General features: G+C 42.3%; 1 protein-coding gene across 1 annotated transcript in view; it reads right to left on the bottom strand.

The window, feature by feature from the left end:
* The window catches only part of HKDC1 (hexokinase domain containing 1), a 41,337-nt gene extending 39,147 nt beyond the window's left edge, over positions 1-2,190 (bottom strand). The window contains exon 1 of the mRNA XM_027597127.1: positions 2,128-2,190. Coding sequence (XP_027452928.1) covers positions 2,128-2,190 — 63 coding nt within the window. The remainder of the gene's footprint in view (positions 1-2,127) is intronic.
* Positions 2,191-12,574: the final 10,384 nt, after the last annotated feature.

Here is a 12,574-nt window from a genome sequence, read left to right as displayed (position 1 = left end):
AACTAACTAGAATTTAAATAAAAATTGGGGGGAAAAAAGTAGCTGAAGAGAGAAAAGGTTGAATTATAGTATATCCAACTGGATTGCATATTGGAAGATGTTAGAATGATAATTATGAAGAAATGGGAGAAATGTACATAAGTGGTTACAATATAATAATAAGTGAAGGAGACAAAATTTAGAATTGTAGGTATGATACAACTGTAGAAACATACTATAAGGGCTTCCACAGGGCAAATCCGACAGTGTTTGTGAGAGGGGTGGGATTAAAGGTAACACTTCCCCTTTTCGTAATGTTGACTTACTCAACTGTAAAAAGTACATTTTGAAAACCTAGCCAGTCCTTCTCTTATGAGTGAACAATCTGTAGGTCAGTGACCAGACTCAGCCCAATGTTGTCAATAGGTCAAATAATGTCAATAGACTGAATTGGAAAAGAAGCTACCAGAGTGGTTTCTCCTTTCTTCCTTCCTCCCTCCCCCTGCTTCCTTCCCATTTTATTTTGTTTTGTCTTAGTTTGAATGTTGGTATAGGGAAATGTAAAAAAAAAATTTTCCAGGGTCTGAATAGTAACCCTCGCGGCAAATATGGCCCAGGATCCTGACGACTCTGGAAGTAGGAAGCATGGAAACTGAGGAGGGGATGGGCTACCTGACCCAGGAGAGAGAAAGGCTTGTTGTGCCTTTTGACCAGGTGTGTTTTCCCCACATGAAAGAGTGCATGAACCCGTGTTCTCAGAACCTGTGAGTCATCTAGCAACCCATAAACCAGACACCCATCCTATCTCAGTCACATGTTGCTTAAAGTGGCTACATGGTGCTCCTGACTATCCGGACTCCCGCTCACTCTTCAGCTTTCTTGAAGGGGTCAGGGAAGGGTCAACTTCAGGCCTTGACAAAGGCTGACCCTCCTCCCAGAGGACCTGGAACGAATCAGCGGAGGCTGCATAACCTCCCTCCTGAGCCTGCACCCTTCCTGATTCTAGGATGTAACAAAAGGCCTAAGAAAATGAAACGGATTTGCAGAACCAAACGTAGTTTCCAAAGGCTCCCCTTTGGGGTTTAGAGAGACACCTCCTTACTAAGCAGGTAATAACAGAAAGTGAATCCTTCAGCAGTGCTGTGTAGGACTTTTCTACCTCCTTAAGAAGCCAGGAGAGGACTCTGTGAATCTAATCAATAAATGAAAATTAAGACAGCTTAAATCAGATTGTTTTATAATATTTTAAGATTTGCTATAACTTCTAACCCAAATCTCTAATGAACAGAATTCCATGAAGGTTTCTCCCAGCAAGCACATGAGGGCTGTTACGGGGCCACGCTCTCTCTCTCTCCCTGTTCGAAAAGCCAGGAGGCATCGTGGCACAATGGAAAGAATGCTAGGGGAGTCAGAGACTTGGGTTTAATCTTCACTCCACTTGAAATACTTGGGTGACCTTGGCTAGGTCTGCCTGCTGAGAGGGCTTCTATTATCTAGAAGTTGAGAGACACCAGCACCCAGGGAGTGGCTAGCAGGGCAGGCTGGGCTCATGCCAGGCCTCCCGGAGACAATGCCAGTGAGCTCTAGTTGAGGCTTGGCAACTGTTAAGCAGCCTGCCTTGGAACATATTTTGTGCAGAGGTTTCTTGAGCAAAGTGACAAACCAATGCACACCAGTAACAGCACATCTTTGGCAAACAGCACATGTCAATAATAAATAGTTCAATTATTGTACATTAAAACCCACACCCCTCTTGGCTCCCATGCTTATATTCCTTAAAGCACATGAAGAATCACGTGAATTACTTTAAAAGTTCTCAAAATTTCTCTCCCCTCCTTTGTAGCCTCTCCTCCCAAATACCCCTTATATCAAACACAATCATCTTCAACCTTTCTGAAGACTCTCATCCCCTCCCATCCCATATCTACCAGGAAGTGCCAAGTGAAACGCAAGGCTCGGGACAATGTGTAATGTCCAGCCTGTGGAGGATTCACTTCCTCCCCCACTCCCGTGAGCTCTTTGCTGGTCCTTTGCTCCCCGTATCTCTTCTAATAAGCTTTCTTAAATCCTTTTGGATGCAGGCACAGTATCAATTACTTCTGTCAGTGAAGAATGAATCGGGTATCTCTCCGCTTTGTGAGTCCTTACCTTCTTGATCTGATCCTCCTTTAGCTTGCTGCAGTAAAATGCCATCAAGTGTACCGCAAACATTTTTTCCAAGCTTGGTTTCTCTTGAGAGGGGCAGAGATTTCTGTGCAGTGTTTACTCCTGCGTCTCCAGAGAGCTGCCCACTTCCAGTTTAGGCTGGAAGACTCCAGGAACTAGGTGCTACAGATTAAATACTTCCAGGCTGCTTAGAGTTCAATGATTAAACTTCGCCCCCTCTCTCTGGTCCCTCCCTCCGGCGTACACTTGATTGTCTAATAGGAGGCTTGGGATGGTAGCTGAAAGTTGGTGGAGGGGAGGCAGGGGATGGGTCGCTTGACTCTTTGAGAATTGGGTGCCACAAGATCTCGTTGCCAAGCAACACTCTCAAGCTAGGGCTCCACCAAGCCCACTCAGCCGAGGAAAATCTTCTGAGAAGCTGGGCATTAAACAAAGCCAACTTTCAACCAGCTGAGCTGCTCTGCAAATGTCTGGTCTCGGCCTTTTCTCTCCAGTCCTTTTCTTCTCAACACAGGGATGGAACTCCGGACTCCCTGCCCCTCTGCAGCACTGTCTTAATTAAGACCAAACACTGCCCCGGTCAGGGAGACTTTAGGAATGTTGGGGCAAATCCCTCCCTTTGTGGCAGAGCAGATCTCTTGCCTAACAGCCCATGGTAACGGAAAATAACTGATAAAAATTTATCTATTCCACAATGATAAGCCAGAAAACCTTGACTGCACAGGTGGGGACCCAGGAAAAAATATCCATGAGAGAGGATGAACTGAAGTCATGGGTGTTCACTGGAAAGCTGCTGCTGGAAAGACTGAAGTCACAGACAGGAAATGTCTCAGGCCAGGAAGACATCTGGTTTACTCACTCATCTCATGCATCATACTTGATGTGGGAAGGGCACAGAAAGGGGCCGATGTGTGGGTACAGTAGACCTTGCACTCTTCCCACAGTCATTGGTCAGCTAACAAAATCAACAACAACTACAGTATTAACAAGAGCAGCTACCAAGGATAGAACACGCACTGTTCCCATTTCATAGATGGTGAAACTGAGGCCCAAAAAGGGACAGTGACATACTGAAAATCACAAAGCCTATAAATGGTACAGTGAGGAATCAAACCCAGGAGTTTCATTCCAGGGCCCAGCTCTTAACCGATATATAATATTGCCTCTCTTCTTCCTCTGTGCAATAGATAATCAACTGACAATTACTAATAGCAGCAGCTTTCTGCTGGGGACTGTCAAGAATTCCAATTACTTGGATAGTTAAATAACAGAGATATCATTCCAAGGGGGTCCTCCCAGTGAGGGGAAATAACAAATGAAAGCATCCCTGACCATAACTTCCCAAATATTAATCAACTGCTCCTAAAATTAGCAACTGACCAGATGTGAATGCAGGTCTGCTGGGCACCCCAATGTTTCTCGCTCCTTCATAGCACCTGCTCCTCAATACAAGGGAAGAAACGTGTGTTCCCTGTCGGCTTAGCAGCCTCAGCTTTGTTTTCTTTTCTACTACACAATCTCGTGAATCCAGTGATTACCAAGCACTTGCCTCATCAAAGAACCTTCAACTGCAGCCTCTTCAGAAGCCACTGATTCTCCAGTCAGCACCCTCTCCCCACCCACCATATGTATGAGCCACAGCAAGTCTAGCATAAGCACCGTGTTCGATTAAAATTACTCCAGATACTTCCCTCAGACTGCTATAAAACTGTCTCCCAGGTTGAGAAACCCTATCCTTTCCAATCTGTTTACCCCTCAGACTATGAACTCTTTCAGCTCCTTTACTTTGTCTATTATACAAGCAAACAAAGGTTAACCTTCAGTTGCTAAAACTGGGCGCCTGGGTGGCTCAGTCATTGAGCATCTGCCTTCGGCTCAGGTCATGATCCCAGGGTCCTGGGATCGAGCCCCTCATCGGCCTCCCTGCTCGGCAGGAAGCCTGCTTCTCCCTCTCCCACTCCCCCTGCTTGTGTTCCCTCTCTCACTGTGTCTCTCTCTGTCAAATAAACAAATCTTTTTTAAAAAATAAATAAATAAAAATAAAACTATTCAGTTCCCCAAGCCATGTGGAATTGTTGGTATTCTGAAACAGATGAGCTCTGCCTGCATCCGTACAGGCTGCAGATAACATCTGGGGGCAGGTCACCTGCCCATAGGTGGTAACAAGACCTGTCTTAATTCCTCCTTTTAAAAAGTAACCTCTGCAGTGCAGTGTGGCACCAACTGTCGTTGATTTATTCACACTCGGGATAAGAGGGTACAATGGCCAGGGGACGAAAAGACCCAGAGCCATAACCAAAGGTCTCTACAATGTCATGGCTGCTTGTGTGCACCAGAGAGGCAGCCTTGGGAATCTTAATCAGGCAGAGGATATCAGAGGATGTTCATCTGTTACATCATTCCGTTTCTAATGTCAGCACATCAGCATCTCCGTTCCAGGTCTGAGTGAGCCAACAAAACTGAGAAGCTTCACAATTACAAGGATCACATACATTTGGAGTCATCTAGCTCAGATTTATAAAGACAAAATAATTTGCTTGTTTTACCATTCCTCATCTGATTATTCCAGTCCAACCCTTGGAATTTTTCACTCTTATTAAATTTCTAGGTAGCCATTCAAGGATATCTGGGTGCGAGTCTTATAAGCATTTAGATTTTAAAGAATACTCATTTGAGGGTTGGCACCGCTGAGTGAGATTTTGGTTAAAGGGTAGTACCAGTCTGACTCAAATCTTCCATGTAAGAAGGGAAACTCTCTCACCACTATACACACCTGTTTCCCTAGAACTCTCCCTTATGGCAAGGCCTAAAGATATTATCTGCTTTCTTTAAAGTACTGAGCATGGTAGGAGGACTAGAAATTTAATAGAATTTACCCACTTATTTAGTAAACACCTGTGTAATATATACTAAGTGTCTTCAATATTAATTCCCAGAGCAACTATCATTTTATTCTCTCCAATTTACAGATGGAGAAACTGAGGCATGAGGCCCAACTGGTACATGGTGGAATAAATATTTGAATGCAGGTAGTATGGCTTCAGAGTCCATGTGTTATACTGGCTCTCACTAACCTGGAAGGAAAGTAGAGGGGAACGTGGGACCTAAGCTGGGAAAAGCAGCCCAAAGCCGCAGGCAACACAGTGGAGAGTGCACATGCCCTGGGATCCCACTTTGGCTCTGCCCTCACTGAAGACAAATGCTCCAGGCTCCTATATGTAAAGGGTTCATAGCTACCCCAGCGGTCATTTTGAGAATAAAAGTAAACGAGATCACATAAGAGAATCTATGTGGCCCACAGTGGGCGCATTAAAAGGATTTCTTTAATCTAAGCCTTCACCTGGGGGGAATCCCTTCTTAAAATTGCTCTTTCATCTCATCCCATTTGGTCCCTTTGAATAAGAAAATGTATGCAGCCCTTTCAGTACATTCAGTAAAACACCTGCAAACCATTAGAAGGTACCAGTTCCATTTACTGGAATTACTGGAATGATTAGGAATTTTATAAATATTCTACTACTGCTACTAAAGAAAATAATCTTGAATTCTGTTCCATATTCTTTTTCATGATAAATCCAAAACTAAGTTGTCCAAAATATAAATCAGTCTAACCTGCTGGCATTCCGCTTGCTGCGAAAAAGTAAGAGAGTGTATAAGAGAGCAAACTTCCATACAAGAAAGTCAATGTAGAAACTTCCAAACCCTGCCAACAGTTACAGTTACTATGGTGTCTCTATGGGAGCAACCACAAATGAAGTAGAAATGTTAACTTCAGCAAGTTTCAAAAGAATGCTACTGATCATTTTTTATACGTTTATTCCTGACCAAGAGAGGACTGGGAATGCTCATGAAGAAATTAATTGCACACAATTATTTTTATCACAGCTACATTAAGAGCTGTATTTGCAAAATACATATCAAGGAGAAACAAGTCATACAAGGAAATCAATCCATGTGGCTTTAACATTTTTCACAGTAGTTACAATCTCAATTGCACAAAATAGCAAACTTCTGAAAGCAAACAGGACTCTGGTTAAACATGGGGTAAACCCCAAGGCAAAGAGAAATGAAACAGTGAGTAGTAAGAGATCTTAACATAATTTTGGAAGACAGAAAGCTGACAGAGACTAACTTAGCAGAGGAAACACTGAAACACTGCAGAGAGTGAGTTTGCTGAGAAATGAGCAATGACATTTTTAATTTTAGAAATCCTCAGGAATGGGAGGCCCTGGTTCCTTGGAAGAGCAAGAGGCAAGACACAGAACCAAAAATGGGAGATTGGCCACAAGTGTATATAAAAAAAAGCAGACACCAGATGTGCTACTCCACCTAGAGTACTGGGTGACCCAGCAACCACCAGCCTTACCAGAGAGCTGGGGCTTTTATTCTCTGGAGAGATTGAACCCCAAAGCCTCTGGACTTGGGACCACCAGGCACCATGAGCAGTGGGAGTGAGGCACAAGGCTGAAAATATGGCCACCAAGTGAAACCCTCAAACTGAGCAAGGAGACCCCAAACCACTTTTTTTTCTGCCCAGTTTCTGCCAGCAGACATCTATCTGTAAACATCCCTCTCTCCCTCACTGGGAGGAGTCGGGGGATTCGGTTTTTCCTCTGGCAACACTAAATGGCCTTAGATGTGGAAAAGGCAAAACTATAGAGACAGTAAGTGATCAGTGGTTGTCAGGGGACTGAAGAGGAGGATTAAATAAGTGAAGCGCAGGGGAGGTTTCAGGGCAAGGAAACTGTTCTGCATGATGCTGTAACAGTAAATACATAACACCAATATGTCTGCCAAAACCCACAGAACTTTATAGCACAAAGAATGAATTTAATGTATGTGAATTTAAGAAAATACTTAGGAGATCCTGGATGCAATGCAGACTGACAAAAGACTCTAACTGTATTAGAAATGTGTGAGATAGCCTTACTGAAGGGAATGGGGAGAAAAGATGCTGACCTGACCAACAGCAAAAGGAACTATATCCAAGTAACTGGAGCCTGGGGAAGAGGGAGATGTACTACACACACAGGAACTAAACTTGCTCCTTTTTTTTACTCCAGGGCCCCTGACACCTGCCCCTGAACCTATTGCTCAGGTTCGCTCAGCCCCAGAGCATACGACACCTGCCCCTGAACCTATTGCTCAGGTTCGCTCAGCCCCAGAGCATACAGAACTTCTCCAGCATCCCCAGTGTCATCCCTCCCGTAGAAGGATGGTTTTGAGGCCCTGCTCGGGTCATTTGCCAGCTACAGTTTAACAGAGTCATTCAGAACTTTGGGTTCCTGCTCCTGCTGTTTCACTAAGTTAAAGTCATGACAGAAAGAATGTCCACCTAGCAAGTTTCTTGTTTATTCTCTGTACCTCCCACAGGCCCTGGTACAGTAGCTAGAGAAGGAAGGGTGCTGTGCTCTGGTTGCTAAAGCTGTTTCCCCTGGGAGCACGGCTGAACTATTCTGAAGTCACTATACATGGATACTGGAATCGGATCATTAAATGGAGGCAGGTTGGCAGGAGGTGGTTTTCTCACTGTTGTAGTGGGAGGTTACTGACAAGCAAGGGAGAAGGCTACCGTGATTCATGTTACTGGAGTACAATTTAAGACAACAGTATAAACTCGTGATTAGCTTACTATAGATACATACGGATATATACATATGTGGATGTATAAACATATGTACCTGGGTTAGTGTACTCATCTGTTTCCTTGCTCTGTCAGCTGAGAGACCCTAGAAGCAATGATACTCAGTGGCAACAAGCACATCTGGTACCCAGATCTTAGTTTCTAATATCATTCTACACACACACACAGGAACCTGGGATCCTTGGGAAAATGTCTGGTTCTAGAGCTGGGGCAAGGTATACACAAAATGAGCCTGGAGCCTCTTGTGCCAGAAAATAAGTAAATGCTTAAAAAAAAAAAAAAAAGTTAGGGACATGTCAAAGGGATACAAAGGACCAACTAAAAGACCTCAAAATAACCAAAGCTAGGACAATTTGAGCAATAAAAGTATTATTGGATTATAACTCAAAGTGTAAAATAAATATCCATGAATCCATACTGATACAGAGAATTGAATAAATAAATAAATGGGGGAGAAAGGACAAATCTCCCATGCAGAAGAATTCCAAATAATTTATGTAGATAATTCCCCCTCAAGGAAGTGGAGCATAACACCCCCCTCCTGAACTGTGGGCTACAACACAGTGACTTCCTTCCAAAGAATACAATATGAAAGGGGGAGAGAAGGGACTAACTTTGCAAGAGAAATCTGCTAAAACTCTACCTGTCAGATAATCAAGGTCAACATCATCAGGGATGTCATGTTGATAGTATGTACCTTTGATATGATATGATCAGAATAGCACTTTACCTTCACTTTACCCTCAAACAGCAAAACTCCAGTCTAATCATAAGAAAAATATCAGACAAATCCCAAATGAGAGACATTCTATAGAATATGTGACTAGTCCAGTTCAAAGCTGTTGAGGTCATCAAAAGCAAGAAAAGTCTGAGAAACTGTCATGGCCAAGAGGAGCCCAAGGACACATGATAGTTAAATCTGAAAATGTATCCTGGATGGGATCCTGGTACAGAAAAAGGACATTAGGTTAAGAACTAAGGAACTCTAAACAATCTGTGGACTTTAGTTAATTATAACAAATGTAGCACACTGATGTCAGATGTTAACAATAGGCGGAACTGGGTATAGGCCATATGAGAGCTCTGTACTATCTCTGCAACTTCCTGCACATCTAAAACTATTCTAAATGTTTTAAGTTTATTTTTTTTAAAACCCCATAGATCCTGATATTTGGGGAATACACTAAAAAAGCCAGCTAATAACCCAATAGCCAAAGTAATCCTGAGAAAGAACAGGTATCATATCTGATTTCAAGCTATGTTACAAAGCTATACTCGGACGCCTGGGTGGCTCAGTCGGTTAAGCGTCTGCCTTCGACTCAGGTCATGATCCCAGGGTCCTGGGATCAAGTCCTGCACTGGGCGCCCTGCTCCATGGGGAGTCTGCTTCTCCCTCTACCCTTCCCCCCCTGCTCATGATCGTTCTCTCTCTCAAATAAATAAATAAAATCTTTAAAAAAAAGTATACTAATCCAAACTGTGGTATGGGCATTAAAAACAGGCCAATAGATCAGTGGAACAGTAGAGAGCCCACACATAAACCCCCACATATATAGTTAACTAATTTTTGACAAGGGTGCCAAGAACACACAATGGGAAAAGGATGGTCTCTTCAATAAATGGTGCTGGGAAAACTGGATGTCCACAAGCAAAAGAATAAAACTGGACCCTTAACCTTACACCCCTCACAAAAGTAACTCAAAAATGATCAAAGATTAAATGTAAGACCTGAAATCATAAAACTCCTAGAAGAAAACATAGGAAAAACAACCCTTGACATTGGTCTAGGCAATGACTTCTTAGATAAGTCACCGAAAGCACTGGCAACAGAAACAAAAATAAACAAGTGGGACTACGTTAAACTAAAGAGCTTCTGCACAGCAAAGGAAATAATCAATAAAAGACAATCTACAGAATAGTAGAAAATATTTGCAAACCACGTCTGCTAAGGGACTAATATTTAAAATACATAAAGAACTCATATAATAGCAATAAAGAAAACAATCCAATTTAAAAATGAACTAAGGACCTGAACAGACATTTTTCCAAAGAAGACATACAAATGGCCTATATGAAAAGGTGTTCAACATCACTCATCATCAGGGAAATGCAATTCAAAACCACAATGAGATATCACCTCCCACCTGTTTGGATGGCTTTTATCAAAAAGACAAGAGATAGCAAATGTTGGCAAGAATGTGGAGAAAAGGGGACGCCTGTGTGGCTCAGTTGGTTAGGCATCTAACCCCACATCGGGCTCGCTGCTCGGCGGGAAGCCTGCTTCTCCCTCTCCCACTGCCCCTGCTTGTGTTCCTGCTCTCACTATCTCTCTGTCAAATAAATAAATAAAATCTTTAAAAAAAAAAAAGAATGTAAAGAAAAGGGAACCCTGATATACTGTTGGTGGGGGTGTAAATTGGTAGTTATTATGGAAAATAGTATGGCAGTTCCTCAAAAAATTAAAAACTGAACCACATGTTGCAGAAATCCCACTCCTGGCTATATATCCAAAGCAATTGAAATCAGTATCATGAAGGGATATCTGCACACATATTTTCACTGCAGCACTATTCACAAATAACCAAAATATGGAAATAATTTGAGTGTCTGTCAATGGATGAATGGATAAAAGAAGGAATATGGGGGTGCCAGTCAGTTAAGCATCTGACTCTTGATCTCAGGTCAGGTCTTTTTTTTTTTTTTTTAGATTTTATTTATTTATTTGACAGAGAGAGACACGTGGAGAGAGGGAACACAAGCAGGGGGAGTGGGAGAGGGAGAAACAGGCTTCCCGCTGAGCAGGGAGCCTGATGCGGGGCTCGATCTCAGGACCCTGAGATCATGACCTGAGCCGAAGGCAGATGCTTAATGACTGAGCCACCCAGGCGCCCCTCGGGTCAGGTCTTGATCTCAGGGTCATGAGTTCAGGTCCCGCGTTGGACTCCACCCTGGGAATGGAGCCTACTTAAAAAAAAAAAAATTTTTTTTTTTCAATTAACTTTGGGGCACCTGGGTGGCTCAGTCAGTTGGACATCCAACTCTTGATTTCAGCTCAGGTTATGGTCTCAGGGTCCTGAGATCAAGCCTTGTGTCGGGCTCCACACTCTACAGGGAATCTCCTTGAGATTCTCTCTCTCCCTCTCCCTTTGCCCCTCCCCCCATCTCACACTCACTCTCTCTAAAATAAATAAATAAATCTTTAAAAAGAAGATGGAATATCATTCAGCCATGAGAAACAGGGAAATCCTGCCATTTGTGACAACATGGATGGGCCCTGAATGCATTATGCTAAGTGAGATAAGTCAGACAGAAAAGAACAAATATTGTATGGTATCACTTATAGGTGGAATCTAAAAAGAAACTGAATTTGTAAAAACAGAAAGTAGAATGGCAGTTACCAGGGACTAGGGAATAAGGAATTTGGGGATATGTTGTTTAAGGGTGCAAAGTTATAACAAGTAGATAAATAAGTTCTAGAGATCTCAGGTAGAACAAAGTGATTATAGTCAACAGTATATTATAAACTTCGAAGTTACTAAGAGATTAAATCTCAACTGTTCTCAATACAAAAAAGGAATGATAAATATGACATAACATGGTATGTTAGCTAATGCTACTCTAGTAATCATAGTGCAATATATAAATGTATCAAACCAACACCTTGTACAGCTTAAACTTATACAATGTTATACGTCTATTATTTCTTAGTTTAAAAAAAAGCCAGCTTATGATCCAATCAACCTACATCAAAACCCTGAAGTTAACAAGCTCTATCCGTGTCAACAGAGCTTAGCTTAATTCCTCTTTTAAATATGAACATAGCCAAAGATTACTAGACATTCAAGAGAAGTTACCAAAAGTGGGCGCCTGGGTGGCTCAGTTGGTTGAGCGACTGCCTTCGGCTCAGGTCATGATCCTGGACTCCTGGGATCGAGTCCCGCATCGGGTTCCCTGCTCGGCGGGGAGTCTGCTTTTCCCTCTGACCCTCCTCCCTCTCATGCTCTCTGTCTCTCATTCTCTCTCTCTCCAATAAATAACAAATCTTTAAAAAAAAAAAAAAAGAAAAGTTACCAAAATAAAGGCAGAAATCAAACCAGGGGCACCTGGGTGTCTGTCAGTTACACATCTGACTTTTGGTTTCAGCTCAGGTCATGATCTTGCAGTCGTGGGACCGAACCCCACATCGGGCTCTGTGCTCAGTGTGGAGTCTGCTTCAGATTCTCTATCCCTCTCCCCTTCCCTCCCCCCGCCTCAAATAAAACCTTTAAAAAAAAAAGTCAAACCAAACAAGAAAAAAATATATGTATATAGAAAACAGAAGAAAAGTTTTTTAAAAACCTGAAGTATCTTTAGGGAAATAAGATATTGCATCCATGAAACAAGAATAAGGTAACTAAAAAGAATGGAACTGAAGGGAGGGGGTGAAAGAGCTTTATGACACTCAAAAAAATTCAGTACTTTCTTCCTAGCAAGAGTTTTAAGTTCAAAAAGAGAAATTTAACATTGGGCTAATTAGGAAAAGTCATAATTGATAAAAAGCGTATATGAATCTATAAGGAACTTCCTAATAAGACTTTCTGGGAATGATTTAAAGGTGTACTTTCTGACACATTTTCCAATATTTTTTATTTTGATAGTATTAAACGTTTATATTCTCTGATAACATTTTACAACATTCTTTTTTTTTTTAAGATTTTATTTATTTGACAGAGAGAGACACAGCGAGAGGGAACACAAGCAGGGGGAGTGGGAGAGGGAGAAGCAGGCTTCCGGTGGAGCAGGGAG

Source organism: Zalophus californianus, chromosome 15, assembly GCF_009762305.2.
Source record: "Zalophus californianus isolate mZalCal1 chromosome 15, mZalCal1.pri.v2, whole genome shotgun sequence".
NCBI lineage: Eukaryota > Metazoa > Chordata > Mammalia > Carnivora > Otariidae > Zalophus > Zalophus californianus.
This window is presented reverse-complemented; position numbering and strand designations above follow the sequence as displayed.